General features: G+C 36.4%; 1 protein-coding gene across 6 annotated transcripts in view; it reads left to right on the top strand.

Annotated features, from left to right (window-relative positions):
* Window positions 1-14,540, top strand: part of GRIA2 (glutamate ionotropic receptor AMPA type subunit 2) — a 96,896-nt gene that overhangs the window by 62,467 nt on the left and 19,889 nt on the right. For all 6 annotated transcript variants that reach the window (XR_008819003.1, XR_008819009.1, XM_056321953.1 and 3 more), the window contains exons 7-11: window positions 7,445-7,612; window positions 7,899-8,003; window positions 8,720-8,830; window positions 9,949-10,155; window positions 10,657-11,027. Coding sequence is in view for 4 of the 6 variants with exons in the window: in XM_056321953.1 (XP_056177928.1) it covers window positions 7,445-7,612; window positions 7,899-8,003; window positions 8,720-8,830; window positions 9,949-10,155; window positions 10,657-11,027 (962 nt within the window). In the remaining 2 variants the exon portion in view is untranslated. The remainder of the gene's footprint in view (window positions 1-7,444; window positions 7,613-7,898; window positions 8,004-8,719; window positions 8,831-9,948; window positions 10,156-10,656; window positions 11,028-14,540) is intronic.

Below are 14,540 nucleotides of genomic sequence, written 5' to 3'. Positions count from 1 at the left end.
TTGTAAAATCTTATTTATTTTGTCAGTATGTATATCTTCCACAGGCAGTGGCATAGATCAGAAAACATCTTTTGTTTTACGGGTGAAATGCTGTGGGTTCATATCCAAATAATTGTTTTTATTATTTCTGTCAAGCTCTGTGGATTCAAATCCAAGTAATTGGGTTTAATTTTTTGTCAAGCTCTGTGTTTTTTGGAGATAGAAAGTTCACCAGGACTAAGCTTTAGGTTTGAGGATTAGGAGGGTTTAAAAAGCTTCCGGGAAAATGGAAAAGAATAGGTCAAGAATTAAGAGAGTTCGTAAGGAACTTAATAAAAAGAAGTGAGTTTAGGCTAGTAAACTTTTCAGCCATTGAGTAATGACTGGATATTTTAAGAAGCTCCGTGATTTGAGGTTCAAAGAAGTTGTTACACAAATATAGTGAATGTACAATTCACATTTGTGCAAATATGGAAATTATGATTAGAGTTGTTTCTGCCTTTATCATAAGGAGAAATTAGGTGTTCTGATTTATTTAGTTTTAATTATTTAGGCTTTTTTCAGAGGGAGGAGGAAAGGTATAAGGTAGAGTAAGAAGATACAGTGTGAAGATTTGCTTTAAGAGCTACTGTACTTCTCTTGTTTTCATACCTGATATTATTCTTTCTCATTAAGAAGTGTTTAAAGGAAAGATGTGTTTGTATTGCAGCACAGTATGACAGATTTAGAAAAAAAGACTACAGTTGTGAACAGCTTTCTGGTTTCCTTGTTTTGTTTTTAATACTAGCATGCAAGCTGCCATGTTTTTTTAAATGGCACTGGCTAGGAGAGCACCTTGCAGACCTTGGTGTCTGCTTCAGTATTTCACTGATTTTTAATTGCTTATACATGATTATTGGAGCAACAGCAAAATAAAAGCCTTGTCCAGCAGTGCACTGTGCTATGCCATCATTACTGAACACTCTCTGAGTGAACAATATTGAGTAGTCTCACCAGCTGTGCACTTCGGATCCATTTGCCATGATCAGCAGAAGCTGAGGCACTTCTGAAAGCATCTGTCCATCTTTCTGTGGGCACGGGTGGTTTAGTTGAAACAAAGGCGAAAGGATTTTGAAGATTGTGGGACATGGCAGAGATCTTTGCAATGCATTTTAGAAAATAAACGGGGCACAATGTTAGGTTAATTTGGCCTTCTGAACAATGGAAGGGATAAATTCCCACACAACTTTGCTATTAGCACTCCTGAAGGAGTGTAAGACATGCATGCTGACTTTCTGTTCTTTTGAATGGAAAAAGGTCTGGAACTTCAGGAGGTCCATATGCGGGTGCCATTAATAAGATCTGGCATTGTTCTGCTTCCTCCTGGAAGACAGAGGGTTTACTTTGTTGCTAAGACTTTTGTCCAGATCTGTAATTTTTTTCTTCTCTGACTTCTTTCTCATATTTTGAGGAAACATCTGTTTCACAGTACTGTTAGCTCTTCTTTTTTGCTATTGCATTACATCTCATGGAAGACCAAAGTACTTTAAAACCTCTGTCCTGAGTGTAAAATGAAGAAAAGAAGAAAAAGAGGGGAGGTGGAAGGTACCTGCACTCGTTTTTTCTGCTGAATTAGCAGCTCTGATGACTATAGTGAGAAGAGTGTTCTTCTGGTTTGGAAGTAATCTGGAGGGAGGAATTACAGTCCAGGAATCTCCTTCCTGTTAGACTGGCAGGTGAAGTAGGTAGAAAGGCCGAGCACCTTGGGGTTCCTAAATCTTGTGATCTTTGCTATAGTCAGTTTTGAAAGGAGTGAAAGAAGGTCGCTTTCCGTATAAGTACCCTGCAGTGGAAGTGTCAGGATAATTCAAGTGCCCTGTTCTTGCCAGCATCTGCTGGACCTGCTATGAACATGTCTTTGTAATAGGCATTAGGCTTCCTGGGATGTAGATCAGGCAGGAGCGTAGCTGATGGGCTAGAAACCAAAGCTGTTCTGGGTGTGACCAGAAAGCAGCACTTCTAAACCAAACAAGGAGATACCTGAAGAGCATAAACACATCACAAAATCAGCAGGTTTTCGTAAATTTTTCTAAGGTGTCAGGTTGCTTTAAGGCATACTTTGCATCTGCCCAAAACATTATGATGTTTCAGAGGAAAAATACCTATTGTTTGTTTAGCTCTTTTGTGCACACAGAATGCTTGATTTACATTTAAATAAAGGCTATCATCAAAATGTAAGTCAGTCAAACTCTATAATCTTTGGAAACAACATTTAATAAAGATAGTATATTTGTTAAGGTAAATAGGGCTTGATCTCGAACTCCCTCTTTACTGAGATTAATTTAAAAAAAAACTTTTTTAAAGGTCCGGTCATTTTACATTTTATTAATTTCTCGTCCCCTTTTAGTCAGGACCAGGACTGTTATAAAAAAATGTACAAATAATCAGTTGATATTTCCAAATGTATTGCATATATATGCGATTATTTTCAGCTGGAAGCAAGTCTGTTGTAAAGGCTGCCATTTTTCACAAGAGCTTAATTCCGTTATAAAGATCAAAGAGGAATAAGCTGGAGTTCAGCCTCTCCTGGGCTCCCCGACCTCTGCCTCCTGTGTCTGGTGTTTTGAAACATGCCCATAGGTAACGGAGATGCATGCTCCTGTGCTTAAAGTCCATTTGCGTTTGAATGCAGCCAGCCCAACGTGCTGCTTCATACAGGCTCCCATTCATGCTAATGCCTGCACAGAACAAATGAGAACAATGTGTGATTATGGGCACAATTAAAAGCCATCTGGATTTACAATGACATTTAGTGTACAACATCTGACAACGACTCTTATTTCTATTGGAAGTAACAATTTGCATTCCTGTGCTCTGTCCTGACAGTATGCAGAGCATCACAGGAGATCCTGAAGGAGGTAGTTTCCTACCAATTAGTGAATTTTCCGCTGTTTCATCAGACCGCTTTTCAATGTTTTCCAAAGTGTGTAATACTATCCATTCCGAAATAGCCTCCAGATATATTAATTAAAGACAGACCCTTAAGAAATAGGTGCTTGACTTGCACTAGTTTGACTACATGGAAAGTCACAAGAGGTAGTTACCTAATTCCTTTACTAGTTCTTGGCACATAAATTTGTCTCTCATTCTTTTTGCTTGCGGGTTTATATATGTATGTACCTATTTTTTTATCAAAATCAATTTTTTTAAATGTATAAAATATAAAAATGTAGGAGTGCTTCTATATATACAAATCTCTAGCAGGTACTTCTGAAATTACAAACAATTTGACAGTTTTGTGAATATTTTGACCAAAAAGTGCAATTATATACAAAGTACTATGAAAAGACAGTTTTGCTTTAGTGATAACTTACTAGTGTTCAAGTAGGGAAATACTTTGCTGTGGGAAAAATGCACGGAATTCATATGAGAGATTTTATTGAATATAATTATCAAAGCAAAATAAAGCTGTAACATATTAAAACAAGGGACTGTTTGATATCCCAATTTAGTCTGTGTATAGTGTAGTGAAGTATTACAAACAAGGTAAAAAAAATGTGTAGTGAACCACTGGAAAAATATTACTAGTATAGAGCAGTAAGCTGAATATTTAATATACTCACAACCTACAAGGACATACAGTTTGTATCTTCACTGCATGTGATGTACATTTGTTGGTACTAAAGTATATTTAAATTGTTTAAATCTAAGGAAAAATGCTAAACTTTTGCTTATACCTATTGATTCTACTCACCTGCTCTTGAAACAAAGAACATTTCCTGTATTACTTCTCTTTGAATCTTACCTCTCTCTAAGGGAAAACGTTTGTATGTGGTTTTAGACCTCTTTTCTCTTAACCTCTGTTGGTGACACAGTGTCCCTTCTGCTATTCCAATAACAGCCCCCACACATGGTGAGGAACATTCTCCTGTGCCTCTTTCAGACTGATTTCAGCCTTCTTGAACAGCGTTTCACCTGGACGTGCCGTTGTGGCAGAGGTCTCCCTAGTGTCTCGTATACTAGCAGGGCGTTCTTTGACTGCTGGTACAGTCTGCCCAAAATACCCTGTTACTGTGTTTGTATTTCTCGCTGTTGTGTTAGGTTAGGGCTGAATGGCGAATTCATAGTCCCCTTGAGTGGGTTTAATTCAGGTTTAGTGTGTCTATGGCACAAACATATGTATCTAAGCTGACCACCCTCGACTCCTCCAGTAGTCTCGGAAGCCACTGGAGATCAAATTAATGACATCTAAGGCATGAGTCATTTCATCTTAAAGGAGGTGGCTAACAGGTCAAATGAAGCACACCTTAAAACGCTTGTTTCTCTTCTCTGGCTGTAAAAGAAACAATTAGTACGTCAAGGATAGATTTAGACATTGGAGATATTCCAATCCAGAAAAAAAAATCAACTTTTTTTTCTTCTTTTTTTGCATTTCTCTCTTCCACTGCCCAGGTATGTTCTTTTAATGTTGTATTTTAAATCTCTAAGCATATCTCTCAACTTTGTCTTCAGCACAGGGACAGCATTGGGTTAAATGCAGGACTAACAGGCTAACATTACATCTTTTTGTAATATCTTACAGCTTTAAAATACATATACAAAAAAAATCTTTTGCTTCTGGTGGTGTCTCGTGCAATTTCATCTTCAGAAGATCCAGTTACTGGTTGTACAAAATAGGGTACTGGGCTTTTTAGTTAAGGATTTCTGGTATCTTCTCAATTACTGGAAAACAGCTAAAGTTAGAAAATTCCAACATCCTGCCAGTTTTTCTTGAACAGTGCATGATTAATATCTTCTGCTTAGTCTGGGAGAACTTTGGTTTTACTTTTCAAATTCATCTTTGCAGTTGCAGCTTACAAATTTTATTAAGATCTATAGTACATTATAAATCTAAGTGGTTTCTCTTCTTGGCAATTAGTGCATTTATTTATTTAGAGAGAATTATTTTCATATGACGTGCGTGCAATCAGTGTTTCATAGCAAATAACATGAAGTTCTTAGGCTCTTCAGTGCATTATATTATAGTTCATAACCAGCTTATTATTATCATAATTCTAGAAATACGAGAAGTGAGATTATTTTTTGCCTATTCTTTGCCATGTTTTAATTAATACAGGTGATTCTGTAGGAAGTATAGGTTAGTACTTAGCCATTTTGTATTAAAGTTGCTGAGTTAATCACGTAAAGTTGAAAGGAAGTGAAGTTAGGAGGTTTACACTGCTGTAAAACTAGTAGGCTGTAAGAGCCCATCCCACTTCCACAGAATAATATTCCAAATAGTGCTCCCACTTATTTTAATAGTGCAGATCAGGATGTGGATGCATCTCCAGTATAAAACAAAGTGAAGGAGGACAGAGCTAATGAATCCTTGAACTTAGGACAATTTTATTTGTTACACAGACACAAACACACACAGCCACCCCTCTGCACAAGCAGGTTGTTGGGCTGTCACTTCTTGTTTATGGCAACGAGTTCACTTTGGTTTAGTTTGTCAGCTTGACATCTATTCATTAAGCTACGGATAGTTTTAATGAGCCCCATGAAGGTTATTAGGAGCTGAAAGTGCATGCAGAAAAAAGCAGTAAGAAATAATGCATGGGCTGTTTGCTTTCATGGCATCTCCAACAACACGAAGGTGTAAGATGCTTATAAAAGATTTTGAGATCCTTAGATTAAGGCTGACTTAAACTAAATTAAAGCATGTGGACTTTATGTATATGGTGATGTGTATACACGTACAGATATATATTGGTAGACAAAGCCCTACACAAACTGAATATATGACTGAGTTGTGAATATTCAGGCCAGTAATTACTTACTATAGAGTTAATATTCTTGAGATGATGCATTAAACATATCCCAATAACCAAATGAAACAGAATAACTGATTTAGATAGCACTGTAATATCTCAATTTCAAGCTCTTATTTTCTCTGCTACCTAAAGTATGTTTTGGTGGTTAATGTCCGTGCTGTATCCGAAGTTTCTTAAAAATGCTAGTGTGGAGGAATATGTTTCTGTACTGCAAAAAGCTACACTTAAAGAAACATTGCTTGTCAGTCCTAAATAAATGAGTCCGGGTCCTTTCCCTTCTCTCTGTTACCTTCTCTCCTCGTCCCGACATCCATGTCCACCACTTAATCACTGGTACTCCAGTAGCAGCAAGTAGTATCGGCTCCAGCCTGTCTTTCACTTCATTCTTCTGCTGTTCTGATCCCTTTAAAGATTTCCATACAAGTCACTGAGAGAACTTTCTTGAGAAGATTCATATTAATCACCCAGTAAGTTTTATATATCTGAAAAAAAAGAGTTCCACCTTCGTTTTCTTCCTTTCCAAGGTACAATTGCGTACAGAAATGACCTCAATTCAGGAGCCTGCCTTGGTTACAAGAGCCTTCTGCATGACTTGATCTACCTAATTAAAATTCTCATTAAAGTCTGAGCCATTGAAGCAAAGAGCCAATATATCATTTCTCTCTGCTTTATAGTTTATATATTTTCAGCATCTAATAGCCTTCATAGGGATCATTGCATTCATTCATAAGGCTGTAAGAAGTTATATTCTGGCCCATATTTCCAAAACTGTCCCTTATATTTGACATAATTGCAGTGGTTTGGGCTCATAAAGCCCATACAACAAAGTCCTTGGTGTATGTGCACGTGTGGTTTCTGTTGAGTTCATTAGTCCAGCGACTGAAGAATTTTACATCTTAAGATAACCGCTTTTGACTGCTTAGCGCCAGTTCTGATGCATGCAGTCACAGGATTCCTCCCTGATGGCTCAAAAGTTGTAAAGCTCCTTAAATTGTGTCAGACTAGGAACATGGGGCTCTTCCTCACCAGTACTGCTCTTTGAGGGGCAGTACTTCTTCCAGACGTCTCCGCCCAAAATGTGGTTTTGCATGGTGTTGACAAGGTATTGCACACTTGAAAATAGCTACCCCTGAGTTTTTATATTTAACAAATAAGTTAAGCACACATATATACAAGTGTATGCTGCTTGCGTTGTTGTGTATGTATGTGGGAGGAGATGGAGCCTAGAGATCTGTATATAAGTGCATCTCTGTGAAGAGTGTAATCAGAGGAACAGTTGCTTATTTTTAGAGGCTAAATCAACTTAAATAGTGGATTTTTATTTTTTTTTTTGTCTTTCACCTCCATGGAGTTCCAGCCATATCTGCACACAGAAACGTGTCACACTTGTAGTGATAAAGAAATGTAATTCATACTGAAAACAGTTGTAAATCCTTCAATGTAGATTTATTAGCACTGCCTCTAACCGTTTTGATGGAGAACACTTCATTAATTTGTATAAATGCCCCTCAGAGGGTAGTGACCTCCAAACTAAAGAAAAACTGGTCTGAATTCAAGTATATCTTTTTGGTTTTATTTTTAATGTTTCTGTGTTTAAGGGATTAGCAAAGTTATGGGAAGGTATAGTGAACCCGAAGCTGTTTTTTTAATTAAATATTTTCACTTCTTTTCAGTATACATCTGCTCTGACCTATGATGCTGTTCAAGTGATGACAGAAGCTTTCCGTAATTTGCGTAAACAGAGGATTGAGATCTCCAGAAGAGGAAATGCTGGAGATTGTCTTGCAAATCCAGCTGTACCCTGGGGTCATGGTGTAGAAATAGAAAGGGCATTGAAACAGGTAGCTTCCCTGGAGTGAATGCTGGAATGAGTGCATGTGTGAAGTTCTCTATAAATGCTTGAAATAAAGCTTGCAGCCTCCTAACCAGCCTGGATCTGGCTGGGAATAACGTGGAACTGAGCTCCTCAGGAACGTGTCTCATACTAAGATAACATATTGTGTTTGGAAAAGAGTCTAAACTGGATATTTTTGAAATAGCAGTAATCATTGATGGAAATACAAAATGCATTTTCTAAAAAAGAAACAAAACTTAATTCTTCTACCACTTTCATCTTCGTCTATATAGGTTCAGGTGGAAGGTCTAACAGGAAATATAAAGTTTGATCAGAATGGAAAGAGAATCAATTTTACAATAAACATCATGGAACTCAAAAGTACTGGTCCTCGGAAGGTAATTTGAATTGTCTTACAGTGTCTTTAAAGGTTTTATGGTGCTAAGCAACAGGTTAAGGTAGGTAGTGAAACACTACAGATTAATTAAAGCATGAGTTGTGATAATATTTATCCATAGGTGTATTCCACAACCGTCTTGCAGAACAAAGTAAAAATATGTATTATTTCTTTCTAACCAATACAAGTTGTTCTTTCTGGTAAGTACTACATAAGAATATTTTTTCTTTCAGTTTTGTGGATTAAACTTTTTGCTTTCTGATCTGAATTGCTAAATGTGAGCCAGTATTTGGGGAAATATGCTTCTGAATGACAAATGCCGAATCAGCTTTTCAGCGATGTTTCTTTAAATGCGATTATCTTTCTGCTCTAATTCCAAACCTTTCAGGAAAAGCCAGTTTCTCATGTCTTCCAAATCGGGAGTATTTCGTAACCTGTTCAATCGTACAGTGTGTGATGCTGATACTAAAACCTGTTAATATGTGAATAAAAATGGTATACCTGTGTTAGATAAATTAATGTGAACAAATATTATTAGTTCAATCCTTTTATTATCTGTTATAGTCTTTAACTCTATAAATGGAAATATTTACACTGGTAAATCCATAGCTAAAATAGTTTGTAAGCTTAAATTGAGGGTATAGCAATAATATGTTTCACCTTTTCTATGAAAGTTCATGTTCACTAGTGTCTGTGCATCCTATAAACTCTCTTTAGATTGGATATTGGAGTGAAGTGGACAAAATGGTTGTGAATCCTCTTGATGGCCCTCTTGGAAATGAATCTTCAGGACTAGAGAATAAGACTATTATTGTCACCACTATTTTGGTAATTAACCTCATATTTTGTCAGAAGACAGTCTGTCCTACAGTGATTTGTTTCTCGTCATTGTGTTAGTTTAAATATACTGTCTTTTTATTATTTGAGGTTGTGACCTGTTACTCATTATGATACGTAAATAAAATGTGAACATTAAGGAAATGTGCTTCAGTATGCAGTTTTATTGTGTAGAAGAAAAGTTGTCATTGATTTAACATTCTAGAAAACTAAAATTTTCAGACCTGAAAATGGAAATTTAATACCTGCTTTCAAAGGAGAGGTGCTTTGTCTGAGAGCAGAAACATAGTTTTAGAGAACAGATTTTGCCAAACAGTGAAGAGACTGGTTCTTATGTTTCAGAATTATAGCTACTGTGGATTGGTGAAGTGTAAAATAAAACATTAAAAGTTGTATTCTAGTTGTCTAGAAAATTAACATCACGTACTGCCACAGAACAGCATGTTTCCGGAAGTTACACAGCTTCTTCACCAGTTTGGACAAGTCACAGGCTAGCGTAGGAATTTCACTGAATGCAAGAATAGTTAGGTAACAACTGAGCAAAGAGGAGATACGTTACTTTAATGCAATTTATGACTCATCAGCAGTTTTGCTGATGATAGAACTTTTCTGTGTAGTTACAGATACCTTAACGTATTGTTTGTGTAGTAATTCAATAAAGATATAGCTTGGAGAGCCTGAAGTATTTTCCCAGGAAGGGATGTGGTTGTGAAATAGGAAAGAATTTTCTTGTATTAAGACCACAAGAAAAGCGACTAAATATCTTTGCCTTCTTCCATTCAAACTGTGTGAGCGAAAGAAACTGATTTTGGAACTTTTTCTTCTCTGAATAACTCCTGTTAACATTCATGGTCATTATTAACATACTGCTGGGAATCACTATACCTGTAAGTATCGTTATTTGTGTATGGCTGTGGAGAATGCAGCTTTTAAATGTGTTAAGGACATGTCACACTAATAATTAATAGCTAACATATACATAGCATATATGATTCAGATGTTACCTTCTCTCTTTTTGTCACATGTAAAAGGAAACATTAATCTATGACTTGCACAACTGAAATGTTTGTCTCTTTACCAAGTAGCTAAGGCAAGTTCTTTCTGTGCAGGAGTCCCCATACGTCATGATGAAGAAAAATCATGAAATGCTTGAAGGAAATGATCGATATGAGGGCTATTGTGTGGACTTAGCTACAGAAATTGCTAAACACTGTGGATTCAAGTATAAGCTCACAATTGTTGGGGATGGCAAGTATGGGGCAAGGGATGCAGACACGAAAATCTGGAATGGGATGGTTGGAGAACTTGTTTATGGGGTAAGAAAATCTTTTATTATAAAGCCATTAAAGATGACTAATGGAAGGAGTGGAGTTCGGATTAGTTTTCTCTGTAGAAGAGAGGAAAATTGTGTAACTCCTTTAATAGAGAATTAGTAGGTTGTATTGACATGAAAAATTTTGAAAGCAAAGCATGGAGTTAGATTTTAAATGCAAATGAGGTTGGGAGGAAGTGACTGCATGTTTCATCTTTCTGAGCAAGTGAAAGATAATGTACGTTACTAACACTTTTAAATGTCATATGCTTTTAAAAGTGCGTGTGTAAAAAGGGAAGCTTGGAATTTGCCAACCATGTGATTATATGTATTGCAGTGAGAAGAGTTCCAACTAAAAATTTCTGAAATTCTCCGTAAGACATTCTTGGTGAAATGAATGTCGCTGGCATCTCCGCTCTATTTTCCATTTGTGAAACGCAATAGAAACTAAACCATTCTTTGGTCATCGTATTAGCTATTACTTGCTTTTTTTCTTCCTTTACAGAAAGCCGATATTGCAATCGCTCCATTAACTATAACATTGGTGAGAGAAGAGGTGATTGACTTCTCAAAGCCCTTTATGAGCCTGGGGATATCGATAATGATCAAGAAGCCTCAGAAGTCCAAGCCAGGAGTGTTTTCATTTCTTGATCCGTTAGCGTATGAAATCTGGATGTGCATTGTTTTTGCCTACATTGGGGTCAGTGTAGTTTTATTCCTGGTCAGCAGATTTAGCCCATATGAGTGGCACACTGAGGAATTTGAAGATGGAAGAGAAACACAAACTAATGAATCAACTAATGAATTTGGGATATTTAATAGTCTCTGGTTTTCCCTGGGTGCCTTTATGCAGCAAGGATGCGATATTTCGCCAAGGTTGGTTACTCACCCATTTCAACTTTGTGCGTTTTTGGTCTCAGCCATCTCAGTGGGAGGAGGTTCATGGTGCATATATTTTCACTCTCAGAAAAAAAAAATGAATCGCTCTTTTTTTTCCCCTCCCTCAAATCACAAAAGTCCTTGAAATACCAGCAGTTGTCTGTGACGTAAGGTCATGATGTGTTTGATCGATACTGTCTTAATGTCGATCGTACATTTGCCAAGTGAAGTTATATACACCATGCAGAGACTGTAAAATGCATAAGGTTCAAGTCATTCCATGCCTTCTTGGAGGGGTACCGTGTTTTTGCTGCATATTCCCATTTTACAGTTGACAGTGCTTATTGTTCACAACAACTGTAATGGGAAAAAAGGGTAACACACTAGTCACAACCTACGCAGGAAGCACTTTCCCTCTAAAACTCACTGCATATTATAACACAGTTATTAACGCACTGGTTTTCTATTGGAGAGCCTTCTGTTGGAGAGAACTGAATTAAAAATCATGTGATGGCTCCAATTTCATGTGAATAGTTGCAAAACGCTGCTGTTTTTCCATGGCCTAGTTCTAGAAAAGTCGCAAAGGAAGTGGCTTAAATGAATTTGAAGGTCCGTTTTATGAATGCATAATTCCTCATGGATTTTCACCTACTTTTATAAGGGACAACTGTAAAGCACTTAACTTAATTTCTTTGCAGCTCATTAAACATTCTATTTCCCTTGTGCAGAAGTGGTTCTAGCCTTGAGTCAGCAAAGTGGTAAGTAGGTAGGTAAACAACTACTTGCTGCTCGAAGGAACTATAGTAACAAGTGAAATAGGGGCAACTGGGTTGAAGGAAATCAAATCAGAAGACCTACCTAATTATACTAAGCAATTTCACTTTCTTCCAAACAACCTAAAGAGAGACAGGGGACAGGTCAATTTCTGGCAGGTCTAGTGGCTAGTGTGCAAAATAAATTACACCAAGGGAGCACTTCTTAGAAGCTGTGCATCCCAAAAGGCAGCAGCAGGTTTTCAAGTTGTTCTACTGCAGAAATAGCAGAGCATTTCTTATCTGAGAACTTCAGCAACTCTGCGTAAAAGCTGGCATATCACCGTGAGATATGGCAGCTCTTATGATGGAAGACACGATGCATTTGGCATATAATACAGTAAGAACTGTATACAAGAAATAAGGCAGTGAAGAGAAAGCAAATTGTTTCAGGTCATGACAAGCTGATAATTTCAGTCCTGTGGGGTTTTTGTGTCGATTACATACTTCACAGGTTTAGTTGTCTGCAAAGTCCTCTATTAGCTACAAAATTATTGTTATTAAATCAAGGCCACAGTAGAATAATGATCTGTTGGCTTTTTTATCACTGATTTACTGGCTATTGAGGCATGACAAATGTTGTGCACAGTTTGGTAACTTTTCAAAGGTGATGTAAGAATAATGATACTAAATAGTCATAAAAGGCGCACAAAACTCAATTTTGAGATTCAAGGTTTAGTTTGTCAATGTTTAGTAAACAGCACTTTATTTCATTACAAACATTTTTGAGGAAAGGGGTTAGTTTGTGCATGATCTGTTGATTATAAAAAGAGAGAAGGGCTGAAAACACCTCAGTTACTTTTGTTCTTGCACCAAAACTATCACTATGGAATTTAAACTCCCCAGCAAATGAAACGGAATAGATATGAAAATTACTGTCTTCAGGCATCAGCAAAATAGCTTTGTGAAGTTAAATTTTGCACTATTTAACTACTGTCATTAATGAAAATGACAACCACTGTAAGAATCTTAGAGCAGGCAAGTAACTAGGGCTTCTTGACTCTGAAACAGAAGGTGATGCTGAGTAAGGCTGGACCACCTGGATCCTGGTCTGCAATAGCAGTCCCTATGTCACTATCAAGGGGGGCACAGAAACTGTAGTGCAGAACAGAATAAGATATTATATGATAATGCTGACTTATAGCAGAGTTTTCCTCATCTTTTTGGAGATGTGAGTGTACTCTCAGTACTGCCATACAATAAATACCTTTGTAAGTATAAGATGTGGTGCACAAATTTAGGTAATTGTGCACAGAAATTAGTATTTGATGACCTGATGAATGAGGTGCTTGTAAAGTGGGAGTTCATACTAGCATATAATTATCAGTCTTCAGAAACTTTTTGAAATGTACATAAAAAAGGAATGATTTATTTAACTGGGATGGACCTTATGGGAAAATTTTGAATATAAATGACACTCATAAAATTTTTACTTCTACAGTGTCATGTGGCAGCATAATGTCTGGAATAGCATTTCATTTATTCTTTTTTTACAAAGTCGGTGGCAGCTTTGTTTGCCGACATGGGCTTTTGGAGATTATTGTAATTTATAGCAGGTGTCATCTATACAATATAAAGTGCCATAAAATTGGTGATTATTAAATACATAGTCAGAGATTTTACCTTTCAAATATGTAATTACAGTATAGTTCAGTCTTTTAATTGTAGAATTATTTTATACTGAGATTACCTCCATGTCAAAATAAGTATGTGATATTTTTTCAAAGGTGACAAAATTTGTTTGCAGATTAATCTCAGTTTAGAAGGAGTTTGAAAGTTTTTTTCTAAGGTCCTTTTTAATAACATCTTCTGGACCTTACCTGACTTGATTTTCATGTAGTAGAGTGAATTAGTGAGTCTGTTGTGACATGGAATAAATCTCTTAATGTCTGAATTATTACAGATATTTTATACACTAGCAATTAGTAAAAATGGTTTGTCTAGAATTGGTTCTATTTATTTTTTTCCCAGTTTAATAAGTCACCTTGTACATAACTATCATGTTTAAATGTGCGTGTATATATATATATGTATATATAGAGAGGGAGAGAGTTACATCTCTCTATCTCTCTCTCTATATATTCTGTGCCAGAGTTAGTTTGAGGTCTCATTCACGATACAGTAGGCTGGGTGAGTGATTTGTAATTTGTTTACTTAATAGATAGAGGAGACATATCAAGACATACCTAAGCTACTGCAACGCCTTAGTACTAGACTTTCAACTACATGCACATTTCTGCCAAATAATTAAGCACATCTCCAAAGATTATGTACTCCTTCCTATAATGTCTTGTTTGGAAACAAAGTAGTAAGTAATTTCAAAGTTTAAAGGATCATTTTAAAAAAGTCAAGCTTGACAATAATGCAGTATCAATATTTCTCTACTATATAGTTTTCTAGTATTGAAACTCATTGAATTTCTTTAGTTGTGTGTTCTATACTGTTTCAAATATTTTCTTGAGTTCTCTTTTCTTCTCTCTTCTTGAGCAGGAGATGCAAAACAAAGATCCATAAGAGCCCAGCTGCTGCAGTTAAAACCATCAGATTATTATTATTTAAAAATATACTTTCTTCACCATTTTTCTGTACTATCACTGATTGTTTCACGTCTAGTCCCCAGTCTGTTAAATGCTTGTATCTTTCAAAAGTTGTGTGCACTTTTTAGTTTATGGGTATTCCTTGGGCCAGTTTTTATTGC

The sequence above is a fragment of the Falco biarmicus genome, chromosome 1, assembly GCF_023638135.1.
Source record: "Falco biarmicus isolate bFalBia1 chromosome 1, bFalBia1.pri, whole genome shotgun sequence".
NCBI lineage: Eukaryota > Metazoa > Chordata > Aves > Falconiformes > Falconidae > Falco > Falco biarmicus.
This window is presented reverse-complemented; position numbering and strand designations above follow the sequence as displayed.